The sequence below is a fragment of the Salmo salar genome, chromosome ssa21 (assembly GCF_905237065.1).
Source record: "Salmo salar chromosome ssa21, Ssal_v3.1, whole genome shotgun sequence".
NCBI lineage: Eukaryota > Metazoa > Chordata > Actinopteri > Salmoniformes > Salmonidae > Salmo > Salmo salar.
The window spans coordinates 50,051,673-50,066,651 of record NC_059462.1 but is presented as its reverse complement, the minus strand read 5'-3'; the positions used below and the strand labels follow the sequence as shown (position 1 = coordinate 50,066,651).

At 47.8% G+C, this 14,979-nt stretch overlaps 1 protein-coding gene across 6 annotated transcripts in view; it reads left to right on the top strand.

Annotated features, from left to right (window-relative positions):
* Positions 1 to 14,979, top strand: part of LOC106582458 (INO80 complex subunit D) — a 47,466-nt gene that overhangs the window by 16,506 nt on the left and 15,981 nt on the right. For 3 of the 6 annotated variants that reach the window (XM_014165592.2, XM_045704861.1, XM_014165589.2), the window contains 7 exons: positions 2,662 to 2,801; positions 2,898 to 3,166; positions 3,270 to 4,087; positions 4,228 to 4,379; positions 4,477 to 4,633; positions 4,948 to 5,119; positions 5,505 to 5,577. In XM_014165592.2, coding sequence (XP_014021067.1) covers positions 5,571 to 5,577 — 7 coding nt within the window. In that variant the 5' untranslated portion in view covers positions 2,662 to 2,801; positions 2,898 to 3,166; positions 3,270 to 4,087; ... (2 more) ...; positions 4,948 to 5,119; positions 5,505 to 5,570. Of the gene's footprint in view, positions 1 to 2,661; positions 2,802 to 2,897; positions 4,088 to 4,227; positions 4,380 to 4,476; positions 4,634 to 4,928; positions 5,120 to 5,504; positions 5,578 to 14,979 lie in introns of all 6 variants that reach the window. The other 3 variants (XM_014165593.2, XM_014165591.2, XM_045704860.1) reach the window with 3 other exon arrangements.

Below are 14,979 nucleotides of genomic sequence, written 5' to 3'. Positions count from 1 at the left end.
CTGCTGTTTTCAACCAAGATCTCAGCGATCACTGCCTCATTGCCTGCATCCGTAACGGGTCTGCGGTCAAACGACCACCCCTCATCACTATCAAATACACCCTAAAACACTTCAGCGAGCAGGCCTTCCTAAACGACCTGGCCCGGGTATCCTGGAAGGATATTGACCTCATCCCGTCAGTAGAGGATGCCTGGTCATTCTTTAAAAGTGCCTTCCTCACCATCTTAAATAAGCATGCCCCTTTCAAAAAATGTAGAACCAGGAACAGATATAGCCCTTGGTTCTCTCCAGACCTGACTGCCCTTGACTAGCACAAAAACATCCTGTGGCGTTCTGCATTAGCATCGAATAGCCCCCGTGATATGCAACTTTTCAGGGACGTTAGGAACAAATATACACAGGCAGTTAGGAAAGCTAAGGCTAGCTTTTTCAAGAAGAAATTTGCATCCTGTAGCACAAACTCCCAAAATTTCTGGGACACTGTAAAGTCCATAGGGAATAAGAGCACCTCCTCCCAGCTGCCCACTGCACTGAGGCTAGGAAACACTGTCACCACCGATAAACCCACTATAATTGAGAATTTCAATAAGCATTTTTCTACGGCTGGCCATGCTTTCCACCTGGCTACCCCTACCCCAGTCAACAGCCCTTCACTCCCCACAGCAACTTGCCCAAGCCTCCCCCATTTCTCCTTCACCCAAATCCAGATAGCTGATGTTCTTAATGAACTGCAAAACCTGGACCCCAACAAATGAGCCGGGTTAGACAATCTGGATCCTCTCTTTTTAAAATGATCTGCCGAAATTGTTGCAACCCCTATTACTAGCCTGTTCAACCTCTCTTTCGTATCGTCTGAGATTCCCAAAGATTGGAAAGCTGCCGCGGTCATCCCCCTCTTCAAAGGGGGAGACACTCTAGACCCAAACTGTTATAGACCTATATCCATCCTACCCTGCCTTTCTAAGGTCTTCGAAAGCCAAGCTAACAAACAGATTACCGACCATTTCGAATCCCACCGTACCTTATCCGCTATGCAATCTGGTTTCAGAGCTGGTCATGAGTGCACCTCAGCCACGCTCAAGGTCCTAAACGATATCATAACCGCCATCGATAAGAGACATTACTGTGCAGCCATATTCATCGACCTGGCCAAGGCTTTCGACTCTGTCAATCACCACATTCTTATTGGCAGACTCAACAGCCTTAGTTTCTCAAATGATTGCCTCGCCTGGTTCACCAACTACTTCTCTGATAGAGTTCAGTGTGTCAAATCGGAGGGCCTGTTGTCCGAACCTCTTGTAGTCTCTATGGGGGTGTCACAGGGTTCAATTCTTGGGCCGACTCTCTTCTCTGTATACATCAATGATGTCGCTCTCGCTGCTGGTGATTCTCTGATACACCTCTACGCAGATGACACCATTCTGTATACTTCTGTCCCTTCTTTGGACACTGTGTTAACTAACCTCCAGACGAGCTTCAATGCCATACAACTCTCCTTCCGTGGCCTCCAACTGCTCTTAAATGCAAGTAAAATGAAATCACCACTGCCAGCACCTGCCCGCCTGTCCAGCATCACTACTCTGGACGGCACTGACTTAGAATATGTGGACAACTACAAATACCTAGGTGTCTGGCTAGACTGTAAACTCTCCTTCCAGACTCACATTAAGCATCTCCAATCCAAATTTAAATCTAGAATCGGCTTCCTATTTCGCAACAAAACATCCTTCACTCATGCTGCCAAACATACCCTCGTAAAACTGACCATACTACCGATCCTCGACTTTGGCGATGTCCTCTATAAAATAGCCTCCAAAACTCTACTCAACAAATTGGATGCAGTCTATCACAGTGCCATCCGTTTTGTCACCTAAGGCCCATATATCACCCATCACTGCGACCTGTATGCTCTCGTTGGCTGGCCATCGCTTCATACTCGTCGCCAAACCCACTGGCTCCAGGTCATCTACAAGTCTATGCTAGGTAAAGCCCGGCCTTATCTCACCTCACTGGTCACCATAGCAGCACCCACTCGCAGCACGCGCTCCAGCAGTTATATCTCACTGGTCACCCCCAAAGCCAATTCCTCCTTTGGCCTTTCCTTCCAGTTCTCTATTGCCAATGACTGGAACGAACTGCAAAAATCACTGAAGCTGGAGACCCATATCTCCCTCACTAGCTTTAAGCACCAGCTGTCAGAGCAGCTCACAGATCACTGCGTCTGTACATAGCCCATCTGTAAACAGCCCATCCAACTACCTCATCCCCATACTGTATTTATTTATTTATCTTGCTCCTTTGCACCCCAGTATCTCAACTTGCACATTCATCTTCTGCACATCTACCAATCCAGTGTCTAATTGCTATATTGTAATTACTTCGCCACCATGGCCTATTTATTGCCTTACCTCCCTTATCTTACCTCATTTGCGCTCACTGTATATAGATTTCTTTTTCCTACTGTATTATTGACTGTATGTTTGTTTATCTCATGTGTAACTCTGTGTTGTTGTATGTGTCACACTGCTTTGCTTTATCTTGGCCAGGTTGCAGTTGTAAATGACAACTTGTTCTCAACTAGCCTACCTGGTTAAATAAAGGTGAAATAAAAATAAAATAAATGACCTTGGTGGTTATCAACTAATCTTTCTCTCCTCACAGGAAGACTGAATCCATTGACGTGCTGGATGCGGTGGTTAGCAATATTGTGGTGAGCACCCAGGGGGTGGTGAGGTCATGAGGAGTTTGCCCCCCCATCTCCACAAGGTCATCAATGAGGAGTGGATCTCAGATTAGACCAGGTAAACTGAGGTCCAGCTCATTTCACGTCCATACGGTCTTGACTGACCTTATCGGTCTGAAATTCACACTGAACTCATTCTCTCCCCTGATGGCAGGTCTGCGTATGGTGTGTTGAAGCGACAGCGCCTCAATCAGCCCAATGTGAAGGATGCATCTGGCCAGCTGGTGGCCACTTCCTGGGAGGACGTGTTGACAATGACGGCCCATACCGGCCAAACCCGGAAGGCGAACGCCAATTGTGCGCCGACCTATGGAACTCCCAATCACGGCCGGTTGTGATACAGCCTTGAGTGCTTCTGTTTTATTTTCAGACCTCCCTCCCCCATATATTATGTGTATCAACAAAGAGAACAGTCAATCCACAGTGAGTTGTAGCATGTTCCTTGTTGATTTTGTGTTTGTCTGTTGTCCTTTATAAACTCTCTGTAGACACCAGTAGTCTATGACATCAGTGTTTTCGTTTGCAGTTGCAAAGAGCTCAAGGCACCAATGTCAAGGCCGTTGTAGGAGGGATGATGGAAGCAGAGGCTCTGATCGCCCTGAAAGATATGCTGAACCGCTTGTGTAGTGACAGCCTATGTACTGAGGAGATCCTCCCCATGGCAGGGGCTGGCCAAAGCAGAGCTGCCAGTGCTTCAGCAGCGGTTGCAATGCCTGCTTGCCTCCCAGGATATTTTTGTTGGTAGAACGCCTGTGACAAGGTCACTTCTGGTGACGTTTCAAAAAGACATTCTACTCAAAAATGCATGAAAATTCAATGATGTTGACACCATGGGAAACTGCACTGTATTGAGCAAGCAGTGGCTGTGGGCTCCTGGCTCTCATTCACGCCACTGCTTGCTCTGTTTGCTACAAATATATGTTGTAACTTGTCACTCTGATCTTAAATGGATAATGCGAGATTTTGGCAATTAAGCCCATTTTTTACTTCCCCAGAGTCAGATGAACTCATGGATACCATTTTATATCTCTGTCTGCAGTTTGAAGGATGTTGAAGGTAGTTTCGCAAGCCATTGCCAACTAGCGTTAGCGCAATGACTGGAAGTCTACAGGAACAACTAGCATGCTAGCGCAATTGCTAAATGAATATAGGGGAAACACTGGCTGAGCCTGAGGGGAACAGTGGAACATTCCTGATCTGGGTTCTATTTCCTATAGATTTGACCTGCGCTCAAACTACCTTCTGAATTCCTGCATCGCTGGCATTGAAGAGGCTGATTTGCTGCTCCTAGTTGGCACCAACCCACACTGAGGCACCACTTTTTAACGCACGCATCAGAAAGAGGTATAGCTGGGAGGTCGGGATGGGATTTAAGTGCTGTCAAAAATCACTGGCATCTCAATTTGCATGTAAATAACTGCTTCCAGCACTCTCTCTTTAAGTGGAAACTATAAATCTGAAACGTGACTGGTGGTATTTTATAGATACTTCATGTACCCCTGGTAGTTGGCTTCACAACGAGCTGTAGATGGCCTTGGTGGGGCGGGAGGTGGACCTGACCTACACGTACGATCAGCTGGAGGAGTCTGCTAAGGTCCTGCAGGAAATAGTTCCTGGGACCCAGCCCTTCTCTAAGGTAATCATGTATTATTTACAGATCTCTGATGGTTGGTCACTAAGTGTAGTCATAGAGAATTCACTATGTCAACAATTATAAAAAATCTTGTTCCTAGGTTTTTGCCGAGGTCAAAGCATCCTGTAGTGGTGGTGGGCAGTGGTTTCCTGCAGAGAGAGGAATGAAGCCGCTATAAACGCAGCCATGTCCACCATTGCTCAGAATGCCAGCAGTGGAGTAGGAGAATGCTGGAAGGTTCTCAATGTGCTTCACAGGTAATATCTACTACTGTACCTGATCTCACATTTAGATTGATGGTGAATTTTTTTAAATGCTATTAAATACTACCTATATTAAACCGCTATTAAATACTATTGATCAGTTTTCACAGCCAACTCCCTCTTTGTTTATCTGTCATTTACCCCATTTCCTGTTCCTCCTTGGGACAGATGCTGGCTGCAACGCTCTTCCACAACAGATACACAAAAAATACATTTTCAGATGTGCAGCACTTAGAATAATATCCATGATCTTTAAGTGAGTCTTGTGTCAGACTGAATGTATTTTTAGTTTCATAACTCTACACAAGGCACCATGGAGGCGCTGGGGCGGCGATGGCTGACATCATCCTCCCTGGAGCAGCATACAGAGGAATGTAGCATCTATGTGAACACTGAGGGGCGCGACCAGCAGACCAGGCTGGCTGTGACTGCTCCAGGCATGGCCAGGCAGGATTGGAAGATCATTCTGCCATATCTGAGGTAAACTAATGTTTCACAACACTAATCAGTGAATGTGTTCAGTAGTAATTTCATGAGTTAGTATCATTGTTGTGGGTGTGGTGGGGGGGGGGTTACCCTAAAGCTTGCTGGAGTGACATTGCTGTACGACACCATGGATGAGGTGCGTGACAGATTGGCGGAGGTTTCACCCAACCTGGTGCGCTATGATGATAGTACACCCACACAAACCCCTCTCTCCTCCCTGGAGCTCCATAAAGAATATAGTTAGGGGTCCTCTAATGATGGACATAGTTGGCCTAAGGAAAAGCCCTCCTATAAACATGTTACTGTTATTTTGACATTTATTCTCTCATGCCTATGGTTAGTGAGGTTGTTAACTAATAATGTCTGTCTTCTACCGCAGGATGTGAATCAGACTGTCCTCACAGAGCCTCTGGTCCCTCCACAGCTCACTGTTCGAAACTTTTACATGACAGGTGAGTAGTGCTGAGCGATTAGTGCTTTTTTGAGGTCGGTTTCAGTTTGATTATTAAAAGATAATCACGGATTTCGATTATGTATTTTTAAACATTAAATTAACTATGCATTATGTGGCTTGAATTTTCTTAATTTAACTAGGCAAGTCAGTTAAGAACTAATTCTTATTTACACTGACGGCCTACCGAGGAACAGTGGGTTAACTTCCTTGTTCAGGGGCAGAACGACAGATTTATACCTCAGCTCAGGGGATTCGATCCAGCAACCTTTCGGTTACTAGTCCAACGCTCTAACCACTAGGCTACCTGCCACCCCAAAATTGAATGCTGTAACACAGAATAAAACAAACACCCTGTATGCCTGTTGGACGTCGATGAGACGGGGGAGAGAGGTGGGCCTGGAAACAGGAGACAAAGGGCTGTGAGATATGGGTTTACATCTAGACACATGAAAAGTAGGAAGTATACGGAGGGCACGGGGCAACAGAGGACGAACAGCAGAGGGGCTATTGATTTTGGAGCAGGGGGAAAAGGTCTCGGCTTCTGGGGGTGTAGGCGCGGGGCTATAGCGGCGTGCCATCGCATCTGGCTTAACCTCCTTGGGTACCAGTCGGTGTTCTGGAAGCGAAGTGGCCCGGGCCTTACTGAACCCCTCCCGGAGGTCCTGGTACTCCGCGGGAATGGCGGAGAGGTTCGGGTCAATTTCCAAGCCCCCAGGAAGCCATCCCGGGGCAGGCAGAGATGATTTCAGGCAGTGGGCGTGGCAGAACGGGTTCCAGCCCACGATGGCATCAGTAGACCAGTCAATCGAGGGATTGTGTCGCTGGAGCCAAGAGAATCCCAATACCACAGGTACCTGCGGAGACTCAATTAGCAGGAATTGGATCGTCTTGCTGTGGTTCCCCGACACTCATCGGTTGATGGGAGTGGTATGGTGGGTAACCCGGCCTATAGAGCGCCCGTGCAGCGCTCTAACATCCATGGGAATGGAGAGGGGTTGAGTGGGGATGCCCAGCTCGGATGCCAGGGCAACGTCCATAAGACTCATATCGACCCACGAGTCGATGAGTATCTGGAGAGACTTGGACTGGTCACCCCACAGCAGGGTGGCATGGAGAGGGGGGCGAGTAGGGGGAGAAGCAACATTATCCTTAAGACTCACCAGAGTACTCATTCCTACCAATGAGCTAGGTTTCTTGAAGGGACAGGTAGACACATAATGACTGGCAGTACCGCAATACAGACAACTCTGGGTGTTAAGTCTGCATCCGCGTTCAGCTGGAGACAGCCTAGCCCTGCCGAGCTGCATCGGCTCGGGAAAAGGCAAATCGGCAGTCTTCGGAGGGTCTTGGAGGAACTCGGGTAAACCCGGATCCTCTTGGGGACGAAGACGCCTAGGGACTTCCGGAGTTCATCAGATGCACGGTGGGATCCTTGAGTGAGCAATGGGGACGGCAATCAGACCTCTTCTCTCTCCTACGTTCTCGGAGCCGAGATGCAATATGGCAGCCGTGTCAACATATCTCATCAGCCACCTGGTGGAAGGGACTTTGTGGATTTGAGACTCTTTCCCCTGTTGCCTCCATCATCCTCCAAATCCCACCAACATCAGTCACCTCAGAGCGCAACTGGTCCTTGTTTGGGAACACACACCAAAGCACTCAACTCGCTGACCAATACAAGGGTTGAAAAATTGGTGGCATTCTGGGAAAATGTGAGGCTTTTTGAGCCTGACAAGAGCCATCCTCAACAAGGTTGGAAAGTGACAGTGAAGATGAGGCCTCAGAGTCTGATGTTCAAGAGGTGACATTGAGGAGGTCCAGGGAAAAGACATGGAAGCCTGACAGGAAGACAACCAAAGCTTTAGTTTCAAGACTATCATTTTACAGATGTATGTTAAAAACAATTTTGGGAGATGCAATGGATCATTGGGGATCATTCAATATTCCCTTTCTTTTGTTGTTCAGTGAAATCATCCCATGTGAAGAGTCAACTCATTTAATTAAAGTTACATTTGTAACTAAATGTTTTTTAGTTTTTCTTCTATTGGAAGGATTTAATCATTTGCAATTATGTCTACTTATGATAAGGTAAAAGGTTTATGTTTCTGTCTCCATATGATATGGTAAATATATCCAACGCAAAAAACATCTACATTTAAATGGTATTAATATTAATTTGCATATATTCCCGCTAATTCCCACGGAAAGTTTCCACCTCTGAATATTGCCCAAAATGTGCAACCCTAGTCATTGTAGTTAATTACCACGTTTTATGCACAATACTACGTAGAATATTGGCATGTTGGAAACTACAACTCCTTACTACATTGCACAGTTCAGTCTGGACCTAATTTATCTTTAGAGAAGCTGTGCGTTGGTGAATTCTTATAATTGAACCAACATCATCTGACTCTGTGTCTTTACTACTGTATGTGAATGTTGTGTTCATTGCTTGACTTGGACTGAAATAAGCGCCGGTACTCATTTTGGGTGCCGGTACTGTTTACATTTAGGTATAGGAGATCCACAATACTTTTGAGATAATACTCTATAAGAAGAACAGGAGCTCAAGCGGTAGAACATTTCAGGTACTGGTACTCGGCTCCGGTGAGCTCCTGCCCAAGTCAAGCACTGGTTGTGTTAAAATATCCCTCTTGTCTACAGATCCAATCAGGCAGACTATGGCTAAGTGTGTGTAGGCTGTGACCGAAGTAGCCCAAGCTATAGATGAGCCATCCATATGGTAAAGATCTGTTTTCCAGGTCATTCCTCTCTACATGTACAAGCTGTCTATCCAACTCTCACACAAGACAGAAATAACTCTTAGGCCTACATACATCCTTAGAAATGTTATTAATATGCCGTACAGTGTCATTGTAATAGATCCCAGCCTGTTCAACTGCCACTCAATGTCAACAAAACACAGGAGATGATCGTGGACTTCAGGAAACAGCAGAGGGAGCAGCCCCCTATCCACATCGAAGTGACAGCAGTGGAGAAGGTGGACAGTTTTAAGTTCCTGGGAGTACACATCACAGACAAACTGAAATGGTCCACCCACACAGACAGTGTGGTGAAGAAGGCGCAACAGCACCGCCCTCAACCGCAAAGCTCTCCAGAGGGTGGTGCAGTCTGCACAACGCATCACTGGGGGCAAACTACCTGACCTCCCTGACACCTACAGCACCCGATGTCACAGGAAGGCCAAAAAGAAAGTCAAGGACAACAACCACCCGAGCCACTGCCTGTTCACCTCGCTATTATCCAGAAGGCGAGGTCAGTACAGGTGCATCAAAGCTGCGACCGAGAGATAGAAGCTGTTTTTCAACCTCAAGGCCATCAGACTGCTAAACAGCAATCACTAACTCAGAGAGGCTGCTGCCTACATTGAGACCCAATCACTGGCGACTTTAAACACTGCCACTTTATTAGTGTTTACATATCTTACATTACTCATATCACATGTATAATACTGTATTTTGTACCATCTACTGCACCTTGCCTATGCCGCTCGGCCATCGCTCATCCATATATTTATATGTACATATTCTCATTCACCGCTTTTAGATTGTGTGTATTAGGTAGTTGTTGGGGAATTGTTAAATTACTTGTTAGATATTACTGCACTGTCGGAACTAGAAGCACAAGCATTTCGCTACGCTTGCATTTACGTCTGCTAACCATGTGTATGTGACAAATAAAATTTATTTAAATTGATTTAAATTTGATTTGATTTAGAAATAACCTGCACATCTACAGAAATATATTAAAGTAACTGTCCAGTGTTTCCAGATTTCTATAAAATAGGACTGATAATTAATTACCATCAAATAACATTTTATTGGTCACATACACATGGTTAGCAGATGTTATTGCGAGTGTAGTGAAATGCTTATGCTTCTAGATCTGACGGTGCAGCAGTATCTAATAGGTAATATCTAACACATTCCACAACAAAACCTAATACACACAATCTAGTAAAGGAATGGGATGAGAATACAGTTGAAGTCGGAAGTTTACATACACCTTAGCCAAATACATTTAAACTCAGTTTTCACAACTCCTGACATTTAATCCCTGTCCTAGGTCAGTTAGGATCACCACTTTATTTTAAGAATGTGAAATGTTAGAATAATAGTAGAGAGAGTGATTTATTTCAGCTTTTATTTCTTTCATCACATTCCCAGTGGGTCAGAAGTTTACATACACTCAATTAGTATTTGGTAGCATTGCCTTTAAATTGTTTAACTTGGGTTAAACGTTTCGGATAGCCTTCCACAAGCTTCCCACAATAAGTTGGGTGAATTTTGGCCCATTCCTCCTGACAGAGCTGGTGTAACTGAGTCAGGTTTGTAGGCCTCCTTGCTTGCACATGCTTTTTTTCCAGTTTTCCCCACAAAATGTCTATAGGATTGAGGTCAGGGCTTTGTGATGGCCACTCCAATACCTTGACTTTCTTGTCCTTAAGCCATTTTGCCACAACTTTGGAAGTATGCTTGGGGTCATTGTTCATTTGGAAGACCCATTTGCGACCAAGCTTTAACTTTCTGACTTATGTCTTCAGATGTTGCTTCAATATATCCACACAATTTAACTTCCTCGTGATGCCATCTATTTTGTGAAGTGCACCAGTCCCTCCTGCAGCAAAGCACCCCCACAACATGATGCTGCCACCCCCGTGATCAAAGTACGATCGTTGTCCCCATGTGCAGTTGCAAACCGTAGTCTGGATTTTTTATGGTGGTTTTGGAGCAGTGGCTTCTTCCTTGCTGAGTGGCCTTTCAGGTTATGTTGATATAGTACTCGTTTTACTGTGGATATAGATACTTTTGTACCTGTTTCCTCCAGCATCTTCACAAGGTCCTTTGCTGTTGTTCTGGGATTGATTTGCAGTTTTCGCACCAAAGTACATTCATCTCTAGGAGACAAAATGCGTCTCCTTCCTGAGCGGCATGACAGCTGTGTGGTCCCATGGTGTTTATACATGCGTACTATTGTTTGTACAGATGAACGCGGTACCTTCAGGCATTTGGAAATTGCTCCCAAGGATGAACCAGACTTGTGGTCTACAATTTTTTTTTCTGAGGTCTTGGCTGATTTCTTTTGATTTTTGCATGATGTCAAGCAAAGAGGCACTGAGTTTGAAGTTAGGCCTTGAAATACATACATAGGTACACCTCCAATTGACTCAAATGATGTCAATTAGCCTATCAGAAGCTTCTAAAGCCATGACATAATTTTCTGTTTAAAGGCACAGTCAACTTAGTGTATGTAAACTTCTGACCCACTGGAATTGTGATACAGTGAATATAAGTGAAATAATCTGTCTGTAAACAATTGTTTGAAAAATGACTTGTGTCATGCACAAAGTAGATGTCCTAACCGACTTGCCAAAACTATAGTTTGTTAACAAGAAATTTGTGGAGTGGTTGAAAAATTAGTTTTAATGACTCCAACCTAAGTGTATTGTGGCGTACAGCAGGTCAGCCACCAGGGGGAGACTCGTCGAGGCCTGGTAACAGATGGAGTATACATCACGAGGCGATGGCTCCATCTGCTGGACGTGCCAGGTCTCGACGGGCTCTCCAGCCAGGACTATTTGGGGCTGATTGGGAGCTGGTGAGTAATCAAGGGCGGATTGCTGTGCAAGGCCCATAAAGCTGCCAGAAAGACAGCACACAGAGAGAGTGGGGGGGAAGAAAGGACTCCCGTGTTATTGTTGACAATTGCAGTGGTAAGAAGAGGGAGTTTTGTGCCCGACAGGATACAGCCAGACCCGGAACCCAGAAGACAGGTGTCGCGCCAACAGTCGAGTTCTTCAAGAGGTATTGTTGCTGCCCCGACGGTAAGTAGGAACCGTTCTTCAGCTGGCCCACACCCACCTGTTGGGGGCGCACCTGGGAATGGAGAAGACCCGGGAACGGATCGCCGCCCGGGATGAGGAGGGCCGTGGAAGACGACTGTCGCAGCTGCCAGGAGTGTCAACTCACTGCCCCGAAGCACACTTCCGAAACCCTCTGGTCCCCCTGCCTATCATCGGGGTGCCCTTTGAACGCATCGCCATGAACATAGTTGGACCCCTGGTAAAGACTGCATGAGGACACAGGTACATCTTGGTAATAGTAGACTATGCCACCTGGTATCCCGAGGCCATTCCCCTACGGGCGGCGGTATCCAAGGGAATCGCCCGGGAGTTGGTCCACCTCTTTAGCCGGGTGGGCATCCCGAACGAGATCCTGACAGACCAAGGTACAGAGTTTATGTCCCACCTCATGAAAGAGTCTTGTGCCCTCCTGCAGATCAAGCAGATCCGGACTTCTGTTTTTCACCCGCAGAGGGATGGGCTCGTCGAGCGCTTTAACAAAACGTTGAAACAGATGCTGCGGTAGGTCATCGAGCAGGACGGGAAGAACTGGGACCAGCTACTACCCCACCTAACGTTCTCAATCCGAGAAGTACCCCAATCCTCCACTGGGTTTTCCCCGTTCGAACTCCTCTACGGGAGGAGGCCACGTAGCCTACTGGACCTCGCCACGGAGGTGTGGGAAGCCCAACCGACCCCCTTACGCAGCGTGGTAGAGCACGTGGAGACGATGCGGGAGTGGATGACAGCCACATGGCCAGTAGTGAGGGAACATATGGAGAAGGCCCAACGCGCCCAAGCCCAGGTCTACAATCAGGGAGCCCAGCCCCGAGAATTCCAGGTGGGGGACAGGGTGTTGGTATTGATCCCCACGGCCGAAAGTAAGTTCCTGGCAACATGGCACGGACCATACGAGGTGGTCGAGAAGCTGGGACCTGTCAATTACCACGTACGACAACCGGGGAGACGGAAACCTCAACAGATTTACCACGTGAACCTGTTGAAGAAGTGGCACGAGCGGACAGCCTTGGCCGTGTTATGGTCGGGACCCAGGACGCCAACGGTACCAGTGGTGGTCCAGAGCAATGAGGACCTCGACCTGGCCCAGAAGCACGAGCTCAGGGAGCTTGTCGATCAGAACATGGCGGTGTTCTCCGAGAAGCCGGGCCGCACGACCCTTATTGAACACCACATCCGTACCCGGCCCGGGGAAACGGTAAGAAAGAGGCCGTATCGGATTCCGGAGGCCCGACGGAAGGCCGTGAAACAAGAAGTGGAGGCTATGCTGAGGATGGGGGTCATTGAAGAGTCCCACAGCGCATGGTGCAGCCCCATCGTGTTGGTGCCCAAACCGGACGGTAGCCTCCGTTTCTGTAATGATTTCCGGGGTGTGAACGACATAAGCGTATTCGACGCCTACCCCATGCCGAGGGTGGACAAGCTCATCGACCAATTGGGAAAGGCCCGGTACATCAGCACCCTTGACCTGACCAAAGGATATTGGCAGGTACCATTGGCAGCCTCCTCCCGGGAGAACACGGCGTTTTCGACACCAGACGGGTTGTATCAGTACCGGGTGCTCCCCTTCGGTCTCCACGGTGCCCCGCCCACATTCCAACGGCTGATGAACAGAGTGCTTCGACCCCACCAGCAGTACGCAGCGGCATATCTGGATGATATCATCATCCACAGCCAAGGTTGGGAAGAGCACCTGACGCGCCTCCAGGCGGTGCTGGACGCGCTCAGACAAGCCGGGTTGATCGCAAACCCCAAGAAGTGCAAGCTAGTGTTCGAGGAGGTGGAGTACCTGAGGTATTTGATCGGACGGGGGAACGTCAAGCCCCAGGAGAGGAAGGTTCACGCGGTGCGTGACTGGCCCGTTCCACGCACCAAACACAGGTCAAGTCCTTCCTGGGACTGGCAGGATACTATAGCCGGTTTATCCCCAACTTTGCGGCTATAGCTTCCCCCCTCACCGATCTAACCAGGGCCCGCCTCCCGAAAACAGTGAAATGGACGGACGAGACAGAAGCGGCATTCAACAGTCTGAAGGAAGCGCTGTGCTCCCATCTGATTCTCGTAACGCCCGATTTCCAGGTGCCGATGATGGTCCAGACGGACGCATGTGATATGGGACTAGGGGCCGTTCTGTCTCAGGTACACGAGGGAGAGGAGCACCCCATCATGTACATCAGCCGTAAGCTGATACCCAGAGAGAAAAAATACTCTATTGTTGAGAAAGAGTGTCTAGCGGTGAAGTGGGTGCTAGACATTCAAGTATTACCTGCTAGGTACCCACTTCACCCTGGTCATGGACCATGCTCCCCAGGTCTGGATGGCCAGGGGAAAGGACACGAACGATCGGGTCACCAGGTGGTTCTTGTCCCTTCAACGCTTCTCTTTTTCTGTTGTGCACAGGTCAGGAGCGAAGCATAGAAACGCGGATGCCCTATCGAGAAGGGAGACCTACGTTGCACTGATGACAGTCCCCTCCCGACAGAGCTAAGGGGGGGGGGCGTACAGCAGGTCAGCCACCAGGGGGAGACTCGTCGAGGCCTGGTAACAGATGAAGTATACATCACGAGGCGATGGCTCCATCTGCTCTCCAGCCAGGACTAATTGGGGCTGATTGGGAGCTGGTGTGTAATCAAGGGCGGCTTGCTCACCAGCTGTGCAAGGCCCATAAAGCTGCCAGAAAGACAGCACACAGAGAGAGTGGGGGGGAAGAAAGGACTCCCGTGTTATTGTTGACAATAGCAGAGGTAAGAAGAGGGAGATTTGTGCCCGACAGGATACAGCCAGACCCGGAACCCAGAAGACGGTGTCCCGGAGAGGGTCCCATGGAGGAGACCTATTATTTTCTATTTGATCTATTATTTAAATAAACACCCTTGAAACTGAGCTAATCCTTCTCTGTCCGTGTCTGATAGGGGTAAACGTCTTGACCAAACCCCCTGGTCTGCCACAGTATGTAAACTTCCGACTCCAACTGTAAGTAAAAAATATATGGATGAGCAGTGACAGAGTGGCTAATATGCACTAGATAGTAAAGAATAGCTAGTGTAGGATACAGTATACAGTATAAACATATGAGATGAGTAATGCGAGATATGTAAACATTCTTAAAGTGCCATTATTAAAGTGACTAGTGTTCCATTTATTAAAGTGGCCAATGATATCAAGTCTGTAGGTAGGCAGCCGCCTCTCTGTGCTAGTGGTGGCTGTTTTAACAATCTGATGGCCTTGAGATAGAGATTGAAAAACTGCTTCTATGTCCCAGCTTTGATGCACCTGTACTGACCTTGCCTTCTGAATGGAAGCGGGGTGAACAGGTAGTTGCTCGGGTGGTTATTGTCCTTGATGATCTTTTTTGCCTTCCTGTGACATCGGGTGGTGTAGGTGTCCTGGAGGGCAGGTAGTTTGCCCCCGGTATTGCGCTGCGCAGCCTGCACCACCCTCTGGAGAGCCCTGCGGTTGAGGGCGGTGCAGTTGCCGTACCAGATGGTGATACAGCCCGACAGGATGCTCTCAGTTGTG